The following is a 15,969-nucleotide window of genomic DNA, read 5'->3' as shown; positions in this document are numbered from 1 at the left end:
GTAAGCAGGAACTAAGTGAGTGGACCTGTATGGCTCCCTCAATGACCTCCTTCAGAGAAGGCTTAGAGAGCAGGCAAGGAAACAGCATGACTCAGATGCTCACGGGAGAGAAAGCAGCAAGGTCACCATTGTCACATCCATGAGTTGGCGCTCTTGCAAGTTAATCGTATCTTCCAATTTTGCATGAGTCAGTTAACAAGTAAGTTTATTCTCTTCCTGGTGTCTTGCCTAACAAGTTCCTAACAATGAGGAACACTTAAGGACAAAATGCCATTTGCTAACAATTTAAATGACATCAATTAGGTGACAGGTTATTATTTTCAACTTGTGACCACCCGGGGCTAGTAAAGTGTCACAGTGGATAAGGCCCGAGTTTGGTCCCCGTAACCCTTATGGTGGAAGAAGAGGACCAAGATCTGTAAGATGTTCTCTGCCTGCCATGCGCACACTGCATCACACAAACTAAATGAAGGCAATGCATGACTAAGGGCAACACACCTACAGAAAGATGAATTAATAATTATAAATATTAAAAAAACTACAAAGGGATAAAGGCAATGCACAGGATTCCAAAAAATAAAATAAAATAAAATAAAACCATGCAGAAGTACACATACACCTTAAAAAACTGCAGCACAGTAGGAAAGGTTCTCCTTGTTCATAAGGAAAATATCACTTAAACACTATGACGTTCTATGGCAAACGCTTCTTTGTGAAATTCATGTGTTGCAATCTTTGAGAGAATAAATGGTATTGCAGTGTTTTACATAATTAAATGAATGAAGGCATGATTTCTGTGCTTAATGACCACACCACCATATGAGGAATAGACAGGTCTCCAGTAGAATGAGAGAGAAGAGTAAGGACCGTTGTTTTCATCATGAAGACGGCTGACAAAGGTGAAATGCAGGAACTAGTGTATCACGGAGCTCAAGTTGCTATGGAGACACGGAGACGAGGAAACAACACTGAGGGGTGGTGGGCATCGTTTTTATCATCTCAGAGGCACTGAGTCTAAAGTCAGTCAGTCAGTCAGCTCATACGAAGCCGCTGGTGTCTAGTGAAGGCCACAGGAAAAAAACAAGAACATTTGATCATGAGTCTTCTGACATCAGACTATCAAACAAGCTTATGTAAAAGGGACCCTAAGGCTAAGGGAAACAACTACCTCATAATCAAAAAGAAAAGGTACACATAAAGTGAGCTAAACTAGTCTGATCTTTACTCATATTTCATGTTGTTCATGACTTCCAGTCTAGGAATTACAGCTTGAAGGGCAGTTGTAAACACTGCCTGTTAGACTCGTGCCGTACATAGGCAGGGCATAAACTTTGGCACACATGCAGATGAGAAAGACAACACAAATTCAGTTCTTCCAGTTTTGATAGCATGAACGGGCAGCTGTAATGCCCTGGGCAAAGCATAACCTTTCTGAGCATCGATTTTCATTTGTGTGGGGTGGACGGGCTGAACAAGGACCTTCCCCTGCTCCAGGTCCTCATCCTATTACCTGCTCCCAGTCTCTAATTCTAAAAATGGATTGGTGCACAGCACACACACCGTACTGGTTTAACCACTTTCTTTTCTGAAGAGAAGTGAATTTCCGCTGTGAGAAAGCATTCTTCTACCTCTGAAGACCCAGAGCCTTGGGCAGGTGGATCACTATCTCCTGGGCCACCACTCTTAGAGTTCACTTCCTCAATCCTTCCCTGTCCAGTCGGCCAGTCATTCCTATCACTTAGAAATTTTAAAATGTTATAAAAATGAAGGCTGTGCTGGCTGGTTTTGTGTCAACTTGACATAAGCTGGAGTTATCACAAAGGAGCCTCCCTTGAGGAAATGCCTCCATGAGATCCAGCTGTAAGGCATTTTCTCAATTAGTGATCAAGGGTGGGCGGGCCCAGCCCATTGTGGGTGGTGCCATCCCTGGGCTGGTAGACCTGGGTTCTATAAGAAAGCAAGCTGAGCAAGCCAGGGGAAGCAAGCCAGTAAGTAACATCCCTCCATGGCCTCTGCATCAGCTCCTGTTTCCTGACCTGCTTGAGCTCCAGTCCTGACTTCCTTGGTGATGAACAGCGATATGGAAGTGTAAGCTGAATAAACCCTTTCCCCCCAACTTGCTTCTTGGTCGTGATGTTTTGTGCAGGAATAGAAACCCTGACTAAGACAGAGGGATACCAGCTATTTGGGTCTTTTGGAAAGGCTTGCACTGGGGCTGGAGAGATGATGGCTCAGTGGCTGAGTACTAGCTGCTCCTCCACAGGACCTGAGTTCAGTTCCGAGTGTCCCCGAGGAGGATTCATGTCTGCCTGTAACTCTAGCTCTAAGGGAAGCAATGGCCTCATCAGACACGCACTTGGTGTACATACACATTCACACGTGAAGTATACATAGATAACTCTTCAAAACGTTTGCCTTGCTTAGGTAGGAAGCAGGTTGTCTGTACACCCACATGGGGATGTAAAATGGAGGGAATCCCCAAGAACTCACATAGGTGCTAGGAGTGGCTTTTCTCATAATTTTCTGAAAACTGGAGTTTGAATTTTGGGTAAATATTGAGAATAAATTTTTTTTCTTTAAAATTTCTAAGTTGAAGTAATCGAGGAGAGAGCCAGACTGGAATTAAGTGCATGTTCTTCCTTCAAACTTCCCCTTTCTTAAGAGAACTGAGATTTAATTAAACATATTTTGGTAATGAGAATTATTCTGTTCCTGTCACAAACCCAGGAGATTACTGAGATACCTGGAGTTGTACAAGGCAAAAACGGAAGAAATGACTTCAATCCTTAATAGTAATATTTGAGCTCCTGCAGTCAAAGTTTAGTTTGCATAGAAATCAACTGGAAGACCTGTTAAAATGTCATTTTCTTGGGTCTAATGGTGTGCTGATAATGCGTGAGCTCTGTGGGAAAGACATGCACATGTGGGAATATATGTTAACCGTAGGTTTTATTAACAAAAATATGCAGCACAGAACTTATAACAACTGACAAACTCTACCACAAATTCTTTCCTCGGGTCTTTCTACACATTTTCAAAACTGGCTGTAAATGGGGGATGTGAAGTCACTGCTAAAGTACTTACTGATGTTTTGTTATGTTTATGGAAGCAATAAAGATATATGTTGGAACTGAATTTGCTCTTGAACCACAGCGAAATCTTTGCTGTCATGAAAATGGGGATATTAGAATAATAGTTCCTTATTTATTTTAGCCATTCACTATAATCTGTGTGGGTATTATTTCCCAGTATTTTACTTCCTCTAAGCAAAGAAAAAAAAAAACCCCAAAAAATAAAAATCTCAAAAACAAAACTCCAATAGAAAACAACAACAACAACAACAAGAACAACAAAAGTATCTAAAAGATTGGCAAGAAGAATTGTTCAATTTCTGTGGTCTAGATAGTTAACATAAAGCTGATTTCTCATCACTAGCACCTCAGTCACTGACCATGGCGTCGGGAAGAGATGAGGAATGTTTCATTGGCTGGAGTGTCTGCAGCAGGACAACAGAGGTAAACGGGGTCAAGAGCAGTGCTAACAGGAAAATAACGACGAGATGATACATTATCAATACTTCCTGCTTTTTAAAAGAATGCTGGGAGGTAGAGGCAGGAGGATCTCTATGAGGTCCAGGCCACCCTGGTTTATGAAGTGAGTTTCAGGACAGCCAGAGCTACACAGAGAAACCCTGTCTCCAAAAAGCAAAACAAAACAATCAAAACAAACAACGTTTAAGGGCTGACTGTCTAACAGTCAGAGTATCACGTGTTGGTTCTTGTAACACACAAGACGATGTTCGAACAGCACAGCCCGCAGCCGACTCTGTGTATATTGTCTGGTAAGTCTGCTATGAGGCAAACTTTATTTTCCACCCTGGAGTCTTAGGTAAATAGTCCTCAGAGTAGATTCTCCTTGTTTATGCTTCATTCTGCACTTCAGAGGAGAATCTATTAGGATTGTCCAGTCCATTCTAATTCTTTTAATGAGACATCAGAGTAGTGCACTTGTTAAAGCAACAATCACAGCATGAAAACATAGCATTAAGATAATAAGCATAGATAAGGAAATGAGGTTTGTAATTCATTGTAGATTGTAAATTGTAAAAAAATCTAAAATTGTTAGACAATTTGTTAGAATCTCTTAAAGTTTAAAGACTCTGTAATTCAAAATAAGGCATCTAGGTATCTACCCCCAAGTATTTCTGACCATTATTCACTGCAGAGGAAAGAACTTGAACAAGTCTAACAGAGACAAAAATTTCACATGCCTGCATGACAGAATATTTCTTTCCTTTAAACTGCAGAAAGATCTCCTTTCTCTTTCCTCTCCCATGTCCCGATGTGTGTGTGTACATGCGTGCATGCATGTGTACGTGGGAGTATTCATGGGCTTACTTACTGTCTCAGTGTACCTGTGGAGGTAAGAGGGCCAGTTCCTGGAGTGACTTTTCTCTGGCCACCATGTGGGTCCCAGAGATTGCACTCATGCGCTGAGTGATCTTACCAGATGCCATCGGAGATTTTTTTGATAAACAAACGAATCCCAAATGGTTTCAAGTGAGCCAGTTTAAATACTAGGACCCGTAGCTGCGCTCACATTGCAGAGGAGGGAGTGAAAGGCTTGGGGGTATTCTACAAGAAAGCATACAGGGGCGAAGCTGCTTGGAGAGAGGAAGTGGGGAGAGCAGAGGAAGCAAGGGAAGGCAATCTTTGATCCCATTTCCCACCAACTCCCCACTTAGGCAGCAGAGAGCTGGGAGCACTCACACACATCCACGCGGAGAGTCTGCTCTAAGCTGGAATGCAATCATTTTAAGTGGGCTGCCCTGCGACTGATCTCTGCTCTATCTTGTTGAAAAATGCATTAGCAAGGGATTTTTTCCCCTGGGCTCACAATTTTAAAGCTTCTTCCCAATACCCCTGTGGCCACAGCCTTGTAAGAGCTGGAGATAGCTGGAACCGGGGGAATTACAATTCCATTCAAATTCTGATTCACTTCATGCTGCTGCCCCTACCATTCCTGCGTGCTTGCTCTGTTCCTTCTGGTTGGCAAGGCAGCTTCCTCTTGGATGCACATGCATTTGTGGGCCTACTGTCTATGCTTGGGAACATCCATTGGCAGAAACTAAGAGGAGAAGCCACACCTAGATGGACCACTGGCTCGGTGGAACAAAACTGAAGAGCGCGGAGAGGTCCAGTCTGAAGGTTACCAAGTGCAGACATTCACGTTGGCACAGTTTTATACAAACAGCTTCCCATGAAGGTTCTGATTCAGTTAACCCCACGTTCACCGAGAAGCTAAGTGAAATGAAACATAGGTGCCAGGAGACCAAATCTAAAGCACAAAATTACGACAAGGGAGAAGGGTTGTTATAGAAAACCAGTCTTACAGGTTAAAACCCTTCTAAAGTACATGTGAGTGGGGCCCAGAGGGATAGCTCAGTGAGTAAAAGCACGCTGCTCTTGCAGGGTATCCTAGCTTGGTTCTCAGCATATTGGGAGCCTCATGGCTGCCTGGAACTTCAGATCCAGGGGACCTGATGCCCTCTGCTGGCCTCCAAAAGCACCTGCAGTCACATGCATCCACCCAGGGAGAGACATGTTATAAACAAAAGTAATAATAAAGTAGGCATGGTCATGGTCGTTTTATAGTGCCCTGTTTATTTGCTTACATTATTATGGCTATTCTTTTGTTTGCATGTACTTGATTTTACAGGAAATTGCACGAGGTCAGAATTTTCTTCTACTCAATCTTTATCTCCATGGCATTCGTCATTTGAAACGAAACAAGCATTTAAGTTGTAGCTTGACAGCAAAGGAGGCTACAGAGAATACAGGAAGGAAACTAGACACAGTCCACATGCTCGGTTACAGGGCAAAAGCCTATATATCCACTATCACAGAATAGGAGCTACTGTTTTGTCTGATACACCAAAATCATGAAGAAAAGCACGGAGGGGGTAAAAAGAGCTAACAGTGATTGTCGGTAGGTTTCATGTTGGCATTTACAGTAACCATATGACATGACATATCTAATTTACTGTCATAAAACACACCATATAGTCTGTGATGACACATAGCCAATTTTTCAACTTAAAATTTTATTATTTTGATTATGTTTATGTACGCGTTTCTCCGGGTGGGTCTGAGTTCGTGGAATGGGTGTCTGTAGAGGTCAGAAGATTTAGAGTTACAGGCAAGTGTAGCTGCCTGATGCTGTGCTGGGAACTGGTCTCCTGTCTCTGCAATCACATCATAGGCTCCTAAATGCTGAGTTCTCTCCACGGCCCGTATCTACAATGTGTTACTTAATGTGCTGAGGCCTGTGCTTCCTAGAGAGTGCTGCTACTTAAAAATGCTTACAGTGTGACATACTACAGCTTCCATGGTAAGAATTTTTAAATAATTTTATTTTTTATTTTTTGTGGGAGGAGGTATCAGGGCGGGAGGGCATATATGCAGGAATGGGGAGATGCTGTAAAATTCAGAAAGAACTCATAAAGGGTTAAAAGGTAAAATAAATAAATGACCATTCCCGAAGTGCTCTCACAAAAAATTTATGACTCTATTTGACTCACAAAAGTCAGAAATTTAGAAACATTTTAAAGAGTTCACATTAAGGAGAGTTAAAAAGAAGTCAAGGTTTTAATTCATTTAATTTCGAATATAGGTATTAGCTTACTCTCAGGAAAATGAATTTTTACCTGTATTCTCAGGAACACACTAAAATGTAGGAAATCCAGGTTATGTTTTGAGGGCTGTGGTGAAGGTGTGGAAACAAGAAACATTACATGACTAGTACATGTCTCAACAGTGACTGACATGTATGTGACTGGCTAGGTATATGTGTATGTATCTAACTAGGTACATGTGTCTGAGGGGCCTTTCTACTGTAGATGGGGTGAGGTTGGTGTTTCGGAAACCTTGCTAAAATAGAACATCGGGTTCTGTACCTGGAAAGAGATTCTTACTGTCATTCTCACACCTTTGTGTCTTCAGATGGTGAGTCTAAGATGCTTCCAATCTGAGAAGCAACCTAATGTTCAACCCTAGTAACTAATGCCAGGGATCTCCATCAATGAGAAGGCAGTTTTAGCAAAACCTGCAGAAAATGACTTCATGAAATCCTTAGGCAAATGGATGGGTCTAGAAAATATCATCCTGAGTGAGATAACCCAGTCACAAAAGAACACACATGGTAGGTACTCAGTGATAAGTGGATATTAGCCCAAAAGCTAGGAATACCCAAAATATAATTCATAGACCACATGAAGCTCAAGAAGAAGAAACACTAAAGAGTGGATGCTTCAGTCCTTCTTAGTAGGGGGAACAAAAATATTCACAGAAAGAAATTCAGGAACAAATAGTGGAGCAGAGACTGAAGGAAAGGCCATCCAGAGATTACCCCACCTGGGGATCCATCCCAAATGCAGCCCCCAAACCCAGACAGTATTGCTGATGCCAACAAGTGCATGCTGACAGAAGCCTGATATGAGTGTCTCCTGAGAGCTTCTGCCAGAGCCATACTGATACAGATGAGGATGCTTGCAGCCAACCATTGGACTGAGCATGTGAACCCCAATGGAGGAGTGTAAGGAAGGACTGAAGGAGTTGAAGGGGTTTTCAACCCCATAGGAAGAACAACAATACCAGCCAATCAAACCCACCAGAGCTCCCAGAGACTAAACCACCAACCAAAGAGCACACACAGAGAGACCCATGGCTCCAGCCGCATTTGTAACAGAGGATGGTCTTGTTGGGCACCATCAAGTGGGAGGAGAAGTCCTGGTCCTATGAGGGCTCAATGCCCCAGTGTCGGGAAATGCCAGGGTGATGAGGTGGGAGTGGAGTGCGTGGGTGGGGTAGCACCCTCATAGAAGCAGGGGGAGGGGATGAAAGAGGAAGAGTGGGGGGAGGAAAAAAACATTTGAAATGTACATATATAAAATATCCAATAAAATGCAAAAAAAAAAAAAAAAAAAAAGAATTCAGTAACCCTAAAAATAATCTCAGGAGAAATTTCCTTTCAGAACAAGACTTTGTTGAAAAAATAGACAAAATCAGATGCTTTGTGGAATGCATTAGCTACTTGTCCTGGTGCTATGACATAAAAGACATTTAAGGAAGAAATCTTATTTGGGCTTATAGTTCAAAGGGACAGTCCCTTATGGGGGAATCATAGGAGCAGGACAGCAACTGGTCACAATGTCTTCAGGCCGGAAGGAGAGGGAGAGCAGGGTAAACGCTCTTGCTTAGCTTTCTCCGCTTCATCCAGTTTAGGACCCAATCCCACAGAAAGGAGTGGTGTGTGCAGTTACTGTGGGGTGCTCCCACCTCAATGAACACAATCTAGAAATTAAGGAAGGTTTGCCAGGAGGCATGTCTCCTGGATGATTCTGTCCAGTCAAGCTGATAATTTTGTCAGGTAGGGGAGAACAGATGGGATCCCTGTTCCTATTCTTATTTCTTTAAGGACAGGTTTTTGTTGCGTTTTGTTTCCTTTTTGTACAGCTGAACTGTAAACCAAAGCTGTTCAGGGAACAGAAAATATCACACAACTGGAACAGCCCTGACAGCACTGATGGACTTTGTTATAGATGGTCTCATACCCTTGAAAAATAGCAAATGTTCCTTTTCTATTGTAAACGGTTATAGCCCAAACTCCTGCCTAGCAGTATTTCCTTGTTTCTGTGGGCAGATAACATGGAGTGAGTGCTCATCCGAGAAGACTGTGGCTTCCTGGGCACACAGTCTGTGTTTGTACCCGTGCTAGAGTAAATGCTGGCTGGCAGGAAGGGTGGCATATCCTGCGTCAGCACGGGCCTGTGAGTGGCATTTAATAAAGCCAGCTGTTTTTACAGGAAGCTTTTACAGCTTCACGTTTGGTATAATTTACAAAGCACACAAGCATTGCGTATAATCTCACAGAGCTCACAGCCCTTTTCCCTACTGCTAGAGATCACAGTGCCAGACTTTCTGGCTTTAGGTTATACTCTCTGATTGTCCAGAATCCCACAAGGTGAAGAAGGTACTTTGTTTTGGTTTGGTTTTTGCTTTATTTTAAAATTGCTTTTTTTTTTTTTTAAAGAAGTCAATTCTGTAAATGGAAAAATATCTTCCTACTTTTCAGTAGGAAACAAATTCCGAGTGATACTCGAGAAGCCATGTCATTTGTATACATAAAATATCGACCCTAGTTTTTAAGTCATAAAGTTAAAATCTTCACTGACTTCACTGGTATCCAAGTACTGACATTTTACATGCTCATGTACTTGTATGCCCAGTTACACAGACGTAACACCCATACTTAATGCATTTTAATAAACAGAGGATGTTGTTTTCTCCTCTTCTGATTGCTTATGGAGAGAAGTAAAAGATCCTGCACAGAACCTACTGCAACATAAATGACTCAGTGGGGAATTGATGCAGGCCTGGGCCCGTCCACATCCGCAGGAACCTGCTGACAACTACTGTCTTGGGACCACAGCGCACCCAGGGGCACATCCGTCGGAGGAACTCGGCCACTCTCCTTTTGGAATGAAAACTGTGCTATAAACACACAGAGTATCATTTTTTCCCTAACGATGACGCACCCTCTTGTTCACCAAGTCTCCTTTCTTCCTTTGTTTCTTACAGTCCCCGAAACACACAAGCAGACATAAAGCACATTATTTACTTCTGCTTTGCTCAATGTCATTTTTTCATATTAACCATGAAAACTGGTACATAATTTGAACATGTAGCTCATTTTAAAAAATGTCTCTTCTTTAGTCAATAGGAGAAGAAAACTTCTATTTTTAAATGATATATTTTTATGAAATGGAAAAACTGCTTTTCAAAACAGTATTTATTAGTTTATAAAGACTCCTAAACTGCACCGGGCTTACTAAAGTTGGATAGTCTTGAGTTTTATAATTCAATTTCTCCCCATCCCCAACTCAATAAAATGTAAAGCATCTATTGCATTATTTCAATGAAATTTGATACTCTCCCATGTGCTTACTTAGTGTTCTATACCACCTAACACTTAAGGGGCAAGATAATTTATAATGGCACTGAATGAATTATGAGAATTATTCTTTACACTTTTCTATTAGAGTAAACAATATATTTTTATTGGATATTTTCTTTACTTATATTTCAAATCCTCTTTCCTGGTTCACCTCTGGAACCCCCTATCCCATCCCCCTCCCCCTGTCTCTATAACAGTGTTCTCCCACCCTCCCACTCCATCCTGCCTCCTGCCCTGGCATTCCCCTGAAAAGGGGCATTGAACCTTTACAGGACCAAGGGCCTCTCCTCCCATTAATGTCTGATAAGGCCATCCTCTGTACATGTGCGGCTGGAGCCATGGGTCCCTCCATGTGTACTCTGGTTGGTGGGTTAGTCTCTGGGAGCTTTGGGGGGTCTGGTTGGTTGGTATTGTTTATTCTTCCTATTGGGTTGAAAAACTCTTCAGCTCCTTCCTTCCTTTCTCTAACTCCTCCATTGGGTCCCCATTCTCAGTCCAATGGTTGGCTGAGAGCATCTGAGGAGCAGCAATAGCAAGCACCTGGCGATATGCCTTTTTAAAAATTATAGTAAGCTCTGTGAATATTAATACTAGAGTCTCTCTATCTTTTATATAGCTTCTCAGGAAAAACTATCCTAGAAAAGAGAAAAGTTACTACATAAAATTTCTCATCTGTCTCCTACAGTAAGAATAATTACATGCTTATATATTAAAATACCAGCACATTATTACCCTACTATTAAACATGAATTATAAAATGAACTCGACAGTAAGAAATTAAATTATTAAAGTGTTGTGTTTGCTAACAGCAGTGCCCATTCATCCATTTTCTCTGAGGAATGCAGGCATTCTGTCAGGGGTTCTAGAAAAATCTATGAGGAATTATGTTAACAGTAAAGGTCAGTGTCTCCCGAGGATCAGAGAATCTGGCTGTGTGCACATGAGTGTACTGAGCGGGTCTGGCTGTGGACTCAGAGATACTGTTTTCCATTTCCACGACTAAAACCCCCTCAGTTTCACAGGCAGCATAAGACGCTGCAGGCCCAACTGATGGCATACACAGCATTCCAGAGAAAATGGTTGCTGGCTCCATTCCTCAAATACAAACATTATTTTATTTCTTTGCTTTCAGTAAAACCTTGTCTCAGCAATCTCCACCACCAGCAGCTCAGAACTAAGTTCTGGTGTGGAGATGAAAGAGTATTTTGTTATAACCAGAGTTATTTTTTAAATATAAATACAAATCTTATTTGTGAGTTAGGTTTGTACTCTGGTCTGTAGGCTCTTGCTTACCTGATGATGTGTCTAACTGAAATGTTTCAGTTACATAAAATTATTCCTTTCAACATAATTTAATAGAGAAAGACACTATGGTGATCCAGTTCTGAGGGCTGAGACTGCAGAGTTTGCCACTACAATGGGTCTTTCAAGAAGAGATCTAGAAAAATGGTTCTTAACCCCTTGGGGGGGTGGGTATTGAATGACCTTTCACAAGGGTCACATATCAGATATCCTGTCTATCGGATACTTACATTATAATTCATAATAGTAGTGAAATTACGGTCATGAAGTGATAACAAAATAACGTTATTGTTTGGGGTCATGCAATATGAAGAACTATACTGAAAGGATGAAGCCTTAGGAAGGCAGAGAACTTCTGCCTTAGACTGTATTAATTCATAGATACAGAAAGACAGACAGACGTCTAGGACTTGCAACTGGATGGAAATCAAAGGTGTTGAAGAAGGAAATGTGTCAGGTCAGTAATGACACAGATTACCTTACAGGATTCTGGAGGAAGTATATGTCAGCACAGGACAGGAAAATGACGAAGAGAACTTGGTTCCTATTTATAATGTCATGGGACTAAGAGCATGAACTCAAAATATAGTTGGAATTTGGCTACATGCCACAGAGCAACTAAGAAGCACCAATTTTGGTTGCCTTGGAAACAGGGCCTATTCATCATGTTGATAGTTCTATAACAGGAGAAGGGGCAATTAAATGAAATGCACACTGAACACTCTAGAAGTCAGATCTGGTTTGTCCTCCCAGCCCCATGCTCTTAGAAATAAGACTCAGACTCAGGATATATTTACATGTACCTTAGTCATACCATTAGGTCCTTCTCTGACTAGACCGTAACTAAACTAACCCACTTATTCTAATCTACATTCTGCCACATGGCTGGTTACCTGTGCTCAGGTACCATGCATCCCTTTCATCACATCTTCCAGGGCAAATCTCCCACCCGGCACTATCCCAGAATCCTTTCTGCCTCCCGGATGTCCCGCCTCCTACTTCCTGCCTAAGCCATTGGTCATCAGAATTATTATTAACAGGTGCCACATCCATACAGACCTAAGATATTTTCACTAGAGGCCACAGGTAAAGCAGGTGGTGTAGGAGTATTTAGTATGTTAAGCAGTGACTGGGATCTGTGCCTTGGACAATGGAGGCAGGCAGGCAGTAGCGGTGTGGATTACATATGAAACATACCAGTTGCTGTACAGTCTGAGACCCCTCTCAGTGGCTTGCTCACAGTAAAGTAAGTGAGCGGTCACTTCTATGCTTTCTAATGGAAGGGATGGGTAGGAGTGACTCTTCTGATATAGTCACACAAGCAATTAAGTCACCAAAAAAAAAAAAAAAAAAAAAAAAAAAACCCAAAAACATTGGCATGGAAATTTGCCTTGTGAAATAACTTTTAAAAACAAAGCCATTCCCCCGTTAGCTACAAAGTAAAGCAACCAAAGGCAGCTTTCCCCGTTGGGCAGAGTCTATGGGTAATTCTTCATTTTATTACACAGATAATCACACATCGAGTTTAAGAGGAAAAGTACTGAGTACCTCCTTCAGTTCTGCATTTTTAAACGTACCTCGAAAAGCACTGATGTCCCCATAGTGAACTTGAAGGACGAAGTATTTGCTTCCAGTTTCTCCTCCAACTCTGAATCCAACACCTAAACCGTTATAAAACAAGGCACACTGTCATTACAGAAATTGAGGCTTAAGTGGTCATTTTGGGCCACAGGTCATGAAAGACACAGGCAATAAAATGACTTATGCCATCTAAAATCAGCATATAGAGGATGAAAGAAACTCCGTTGGCTAGAATGCTTGAGCAGAACCTAATCATGATTCCCAGTTTAAATCAGAATGGTTCCTGGTCTCTAGCCAAACAGATCACTCATTTTGAAGGGAATAGTGGAACAAAATTCTGTCCCTGTTGGCTATTTAACAAACACACGAAAAATTATTTTTGTTTAATAAAATTAATAAATTTTGTATTTTCTAACTGATTATAGGAGATAGAATTTTAGGAGTATCTTAGAGTGACTATTTTCCTTCCCACATGTCAAGTGACTTCAAAAGTGACAAGAGAGGAGACAAGGTGCCTACTAGACCACAGCGTCCATGTGTCTACGGACAGCCTTACTGTTCATGTGGAGTTCGTTAATGCAGGGCTGAAGATATGCAGACATTTTATTCACAGAAAGCCTGTCACAACCAGGGAGACCTGTGATGCTCAGGCCTGTGGGTGGGTCTACGGCAGCCTGCAGGCACAATTTCAGGCTGATTTGAAGCAATGCAGAGTTCAGTTAGTGATGACATGAGCTAGGGAGGGTGTCTGAATCCTTGGCCCATCCTCAGACCATAGCACGTGCATTCCGCAACAGAACCGTGCACCTTCCTTAATATTCTGAAGCATTTAAGCAAAGAGAGGGCCTTGGCAGAACTCTCAGACACTGGAAGCTGGGCTTGGCATTACATTAAATACCTAGGTTCCAGGACTTTAAAAAAGTCTTGATGCTGAGACAGCAATTTGTTTCATTTCTTGGGCTCTCGGCTTGTGAAATGTTCCCGTTGTTGAGAGCAGGTGCGCCTCAGGCCAAAGGTGGCTTGAGGGTTCCTTGATTATTTTCTCATGGGATCCAAACTGTTACAAGAGCAAACGAGTTACCAACTACCTCTCAGTGCAAAGTAGGTGATGTTGGCACTTCTAGTGAGAAACTGCAATATGGGAACATTGGCAACAGTTTTTTTAGAAAGGACTATGGAAAGCTGATGCACTTTTGTTAGACTATCCAAGACACTTTAAACATACCTTTAGGGAGCCGGGTGGGGGGAGCATTTCTTGCCCAGGCGTACAGAATATTGGCTTTATCTGTGCAGGTTCCTTCATCACAAAACCTGAAAAAAAAAGTTGCTGTTATGACTATGTGGGTTGGGAAATCCATAAACTGCTCCGTATTTGGGCAGGTGTTTTAAAGTCAGACACATGAATATATATTTATTGTACTCTTAGGATTGATATCCCAGGAAAGGCTGGAACAATCTCTGCATGGAAGGAGAGCCTGAAAGTGGAAGGGAAACAATCCTGTGTTGTGGATGCACAGACTCTACCTGGACACATCGATGTGGAACACATTCTCTGCAGTCAGGTACTCGGGACTCCAAACAGGGCCCTGCATAAGCCAAGGCTAATTGACAGAGAATTATGCCTTGGTTAATAATAATGCCATCCATGTTTGCTCTCTGGGGACTGGGGAGGTAATGTTAATACATCTTTGGCTGTATCAGCAATTGTGTACCTTCAGAGGATAAGTAAAATATGTGCACACAGTTTGGGCTTTTGGCTATACTATACTATACATGCACACGCGCATGCACACACTTAAAAAAACAGTGCACACTGGCTTGCTTCTATAAATCATGTCATGTGGCACACTGGCTTGCATTTATATATTATTTCATGTGGTACAAGCGTCATTTAGTTCTCTGTTTCCATTTGCTTTGTAATGCAGGGGATGTTTTCCTCTGTGAATCAGACAAGATACAAGTGGAAGGCTCTTTATAAATTAAGGCACTATCCATTGTAATGCACTATTTAATAAAACACTCAGTTCATAAAAAGTTATCCAGTGAGAATAGGCATGCATGGTGATAAGAACCCTCAAGCACAAAGCCCATATTCTTTCCACCCTTGGTCCATCCCACTGGACGACCTCTAACTCTTATGCTTCTTAGATGTGTTTATCATCCCTTGAGAGACTGGCAGCTCATATACGGAAGCCCCTTTGACAGGGCTATAGTAATGATGTATGCATGTACAGGAACTCGCATAGTCAAGACCTCTGGTAGACCTGATTTAAAATATGATATGTTGATGGCAAATTGCATTGTTTCTAACAAGATTGTAACTCCCAGTTTGTCCTGTTCTTGAATTAGATTTGTTTAAAACATGGTCAGGCTGTTTTTCTTTTATGCAATGAGTTTATGTATGTGTTTTGGAAAATTGGGGCCAAACAAGGTCAGAGGCAGGAAATAAAACGGATCACAAAGGATGAAAACTATCAAGAATGAAGACAAATACAGCTTCGTTGGCAGTAGATGGCTCGCAAAAAAAAAAAAAAAAAAAAAAAAAAAAAAAAAAAAAAAAAAAAGCACTACCTGTGTGTGGTCTGAGAGATTGGAAAGGCAGATTTTTGTGGCTTCTTAAACAGGTTGGAGGGAAACAGAAATGGAAGTATGTAGGTTACCTCCACAGGAAACACTGGTAACTCCATCTCTCCTTCAAACTCAGAGACAGCAATTCTTGCCACATTTTCTGCTACAAATGGGGTTGGTGGAGAAAGGATGTCAGCGCAGATAGTCTTATCTTTCAGAATTAAGAATGAGAGACCCAGGACCAGGGGGTCACAGATGTTATCCTTAGTAAACGGTCTTGCTCCTTTAAATCAGGCTCCAGAGAGAGTATGTAATGTGTACCGTAAAACACATCAACTAGTTGTTTCTTACCGCTCTTGTCAACTGCGATACACTAAACACAGAGGACCATTGCCTTGTGATAACTGTGTTTTGGAACAAATGTTTATAACATCCCCATGCCAAATGTGTTAAAGGACTTACGGTGTTGGACAGTGCCCAAAACTATAAACATCTTTGGCTTCT

General features: G+C 41.7%; 1 protein-coding gene across 12 annotated transcripts in view; it reads right to left on the bottom strand.

Moving 5' to 3' along the window:
• The window catches only part of PAM (peptidylglycine alpha-amidating monooxygenase), a 270,816-nt gene that overhangs the window by 88,807 nt on the left and 166,040 nt on the right, over positions 1–15,969 (bottom strand). For all 12 annotated transcript variants that reach the window (XM_080932647.1, XM_080932652.1, XM_080932651.1 and 9 more), the window contains exons 6-7: positions 14,123–14,208; positions 12,894–12,977 (exon numbers count right to left, since the gene is read on the bottom strand). In XM_080932647.1, the coding sequence (XP_080788773.1) occupies positions 12,894–12,977; positions 14,123–14,208 (170 nt within the window). The remainder of the gene's footprint in view (positions 1–12,893; positions 12,978–14,122; positions 14,209–15,969) is intronic.

Source organism: Micromys minutus (assembly GCF_963924665.1).
Source record: "Micromys minutus genome assembly, chromosome: 19".
Lineage (NCBI taxonomy): Eukaryota > Metazoa > Chordata > Mammalia > Rodentia > Muridae > Micromys > Micromys minutus.
Note: the sequence above shows the minus strand (reverse complement) of the source record. Positions and strands in the feature narration are given on the sequence as shown.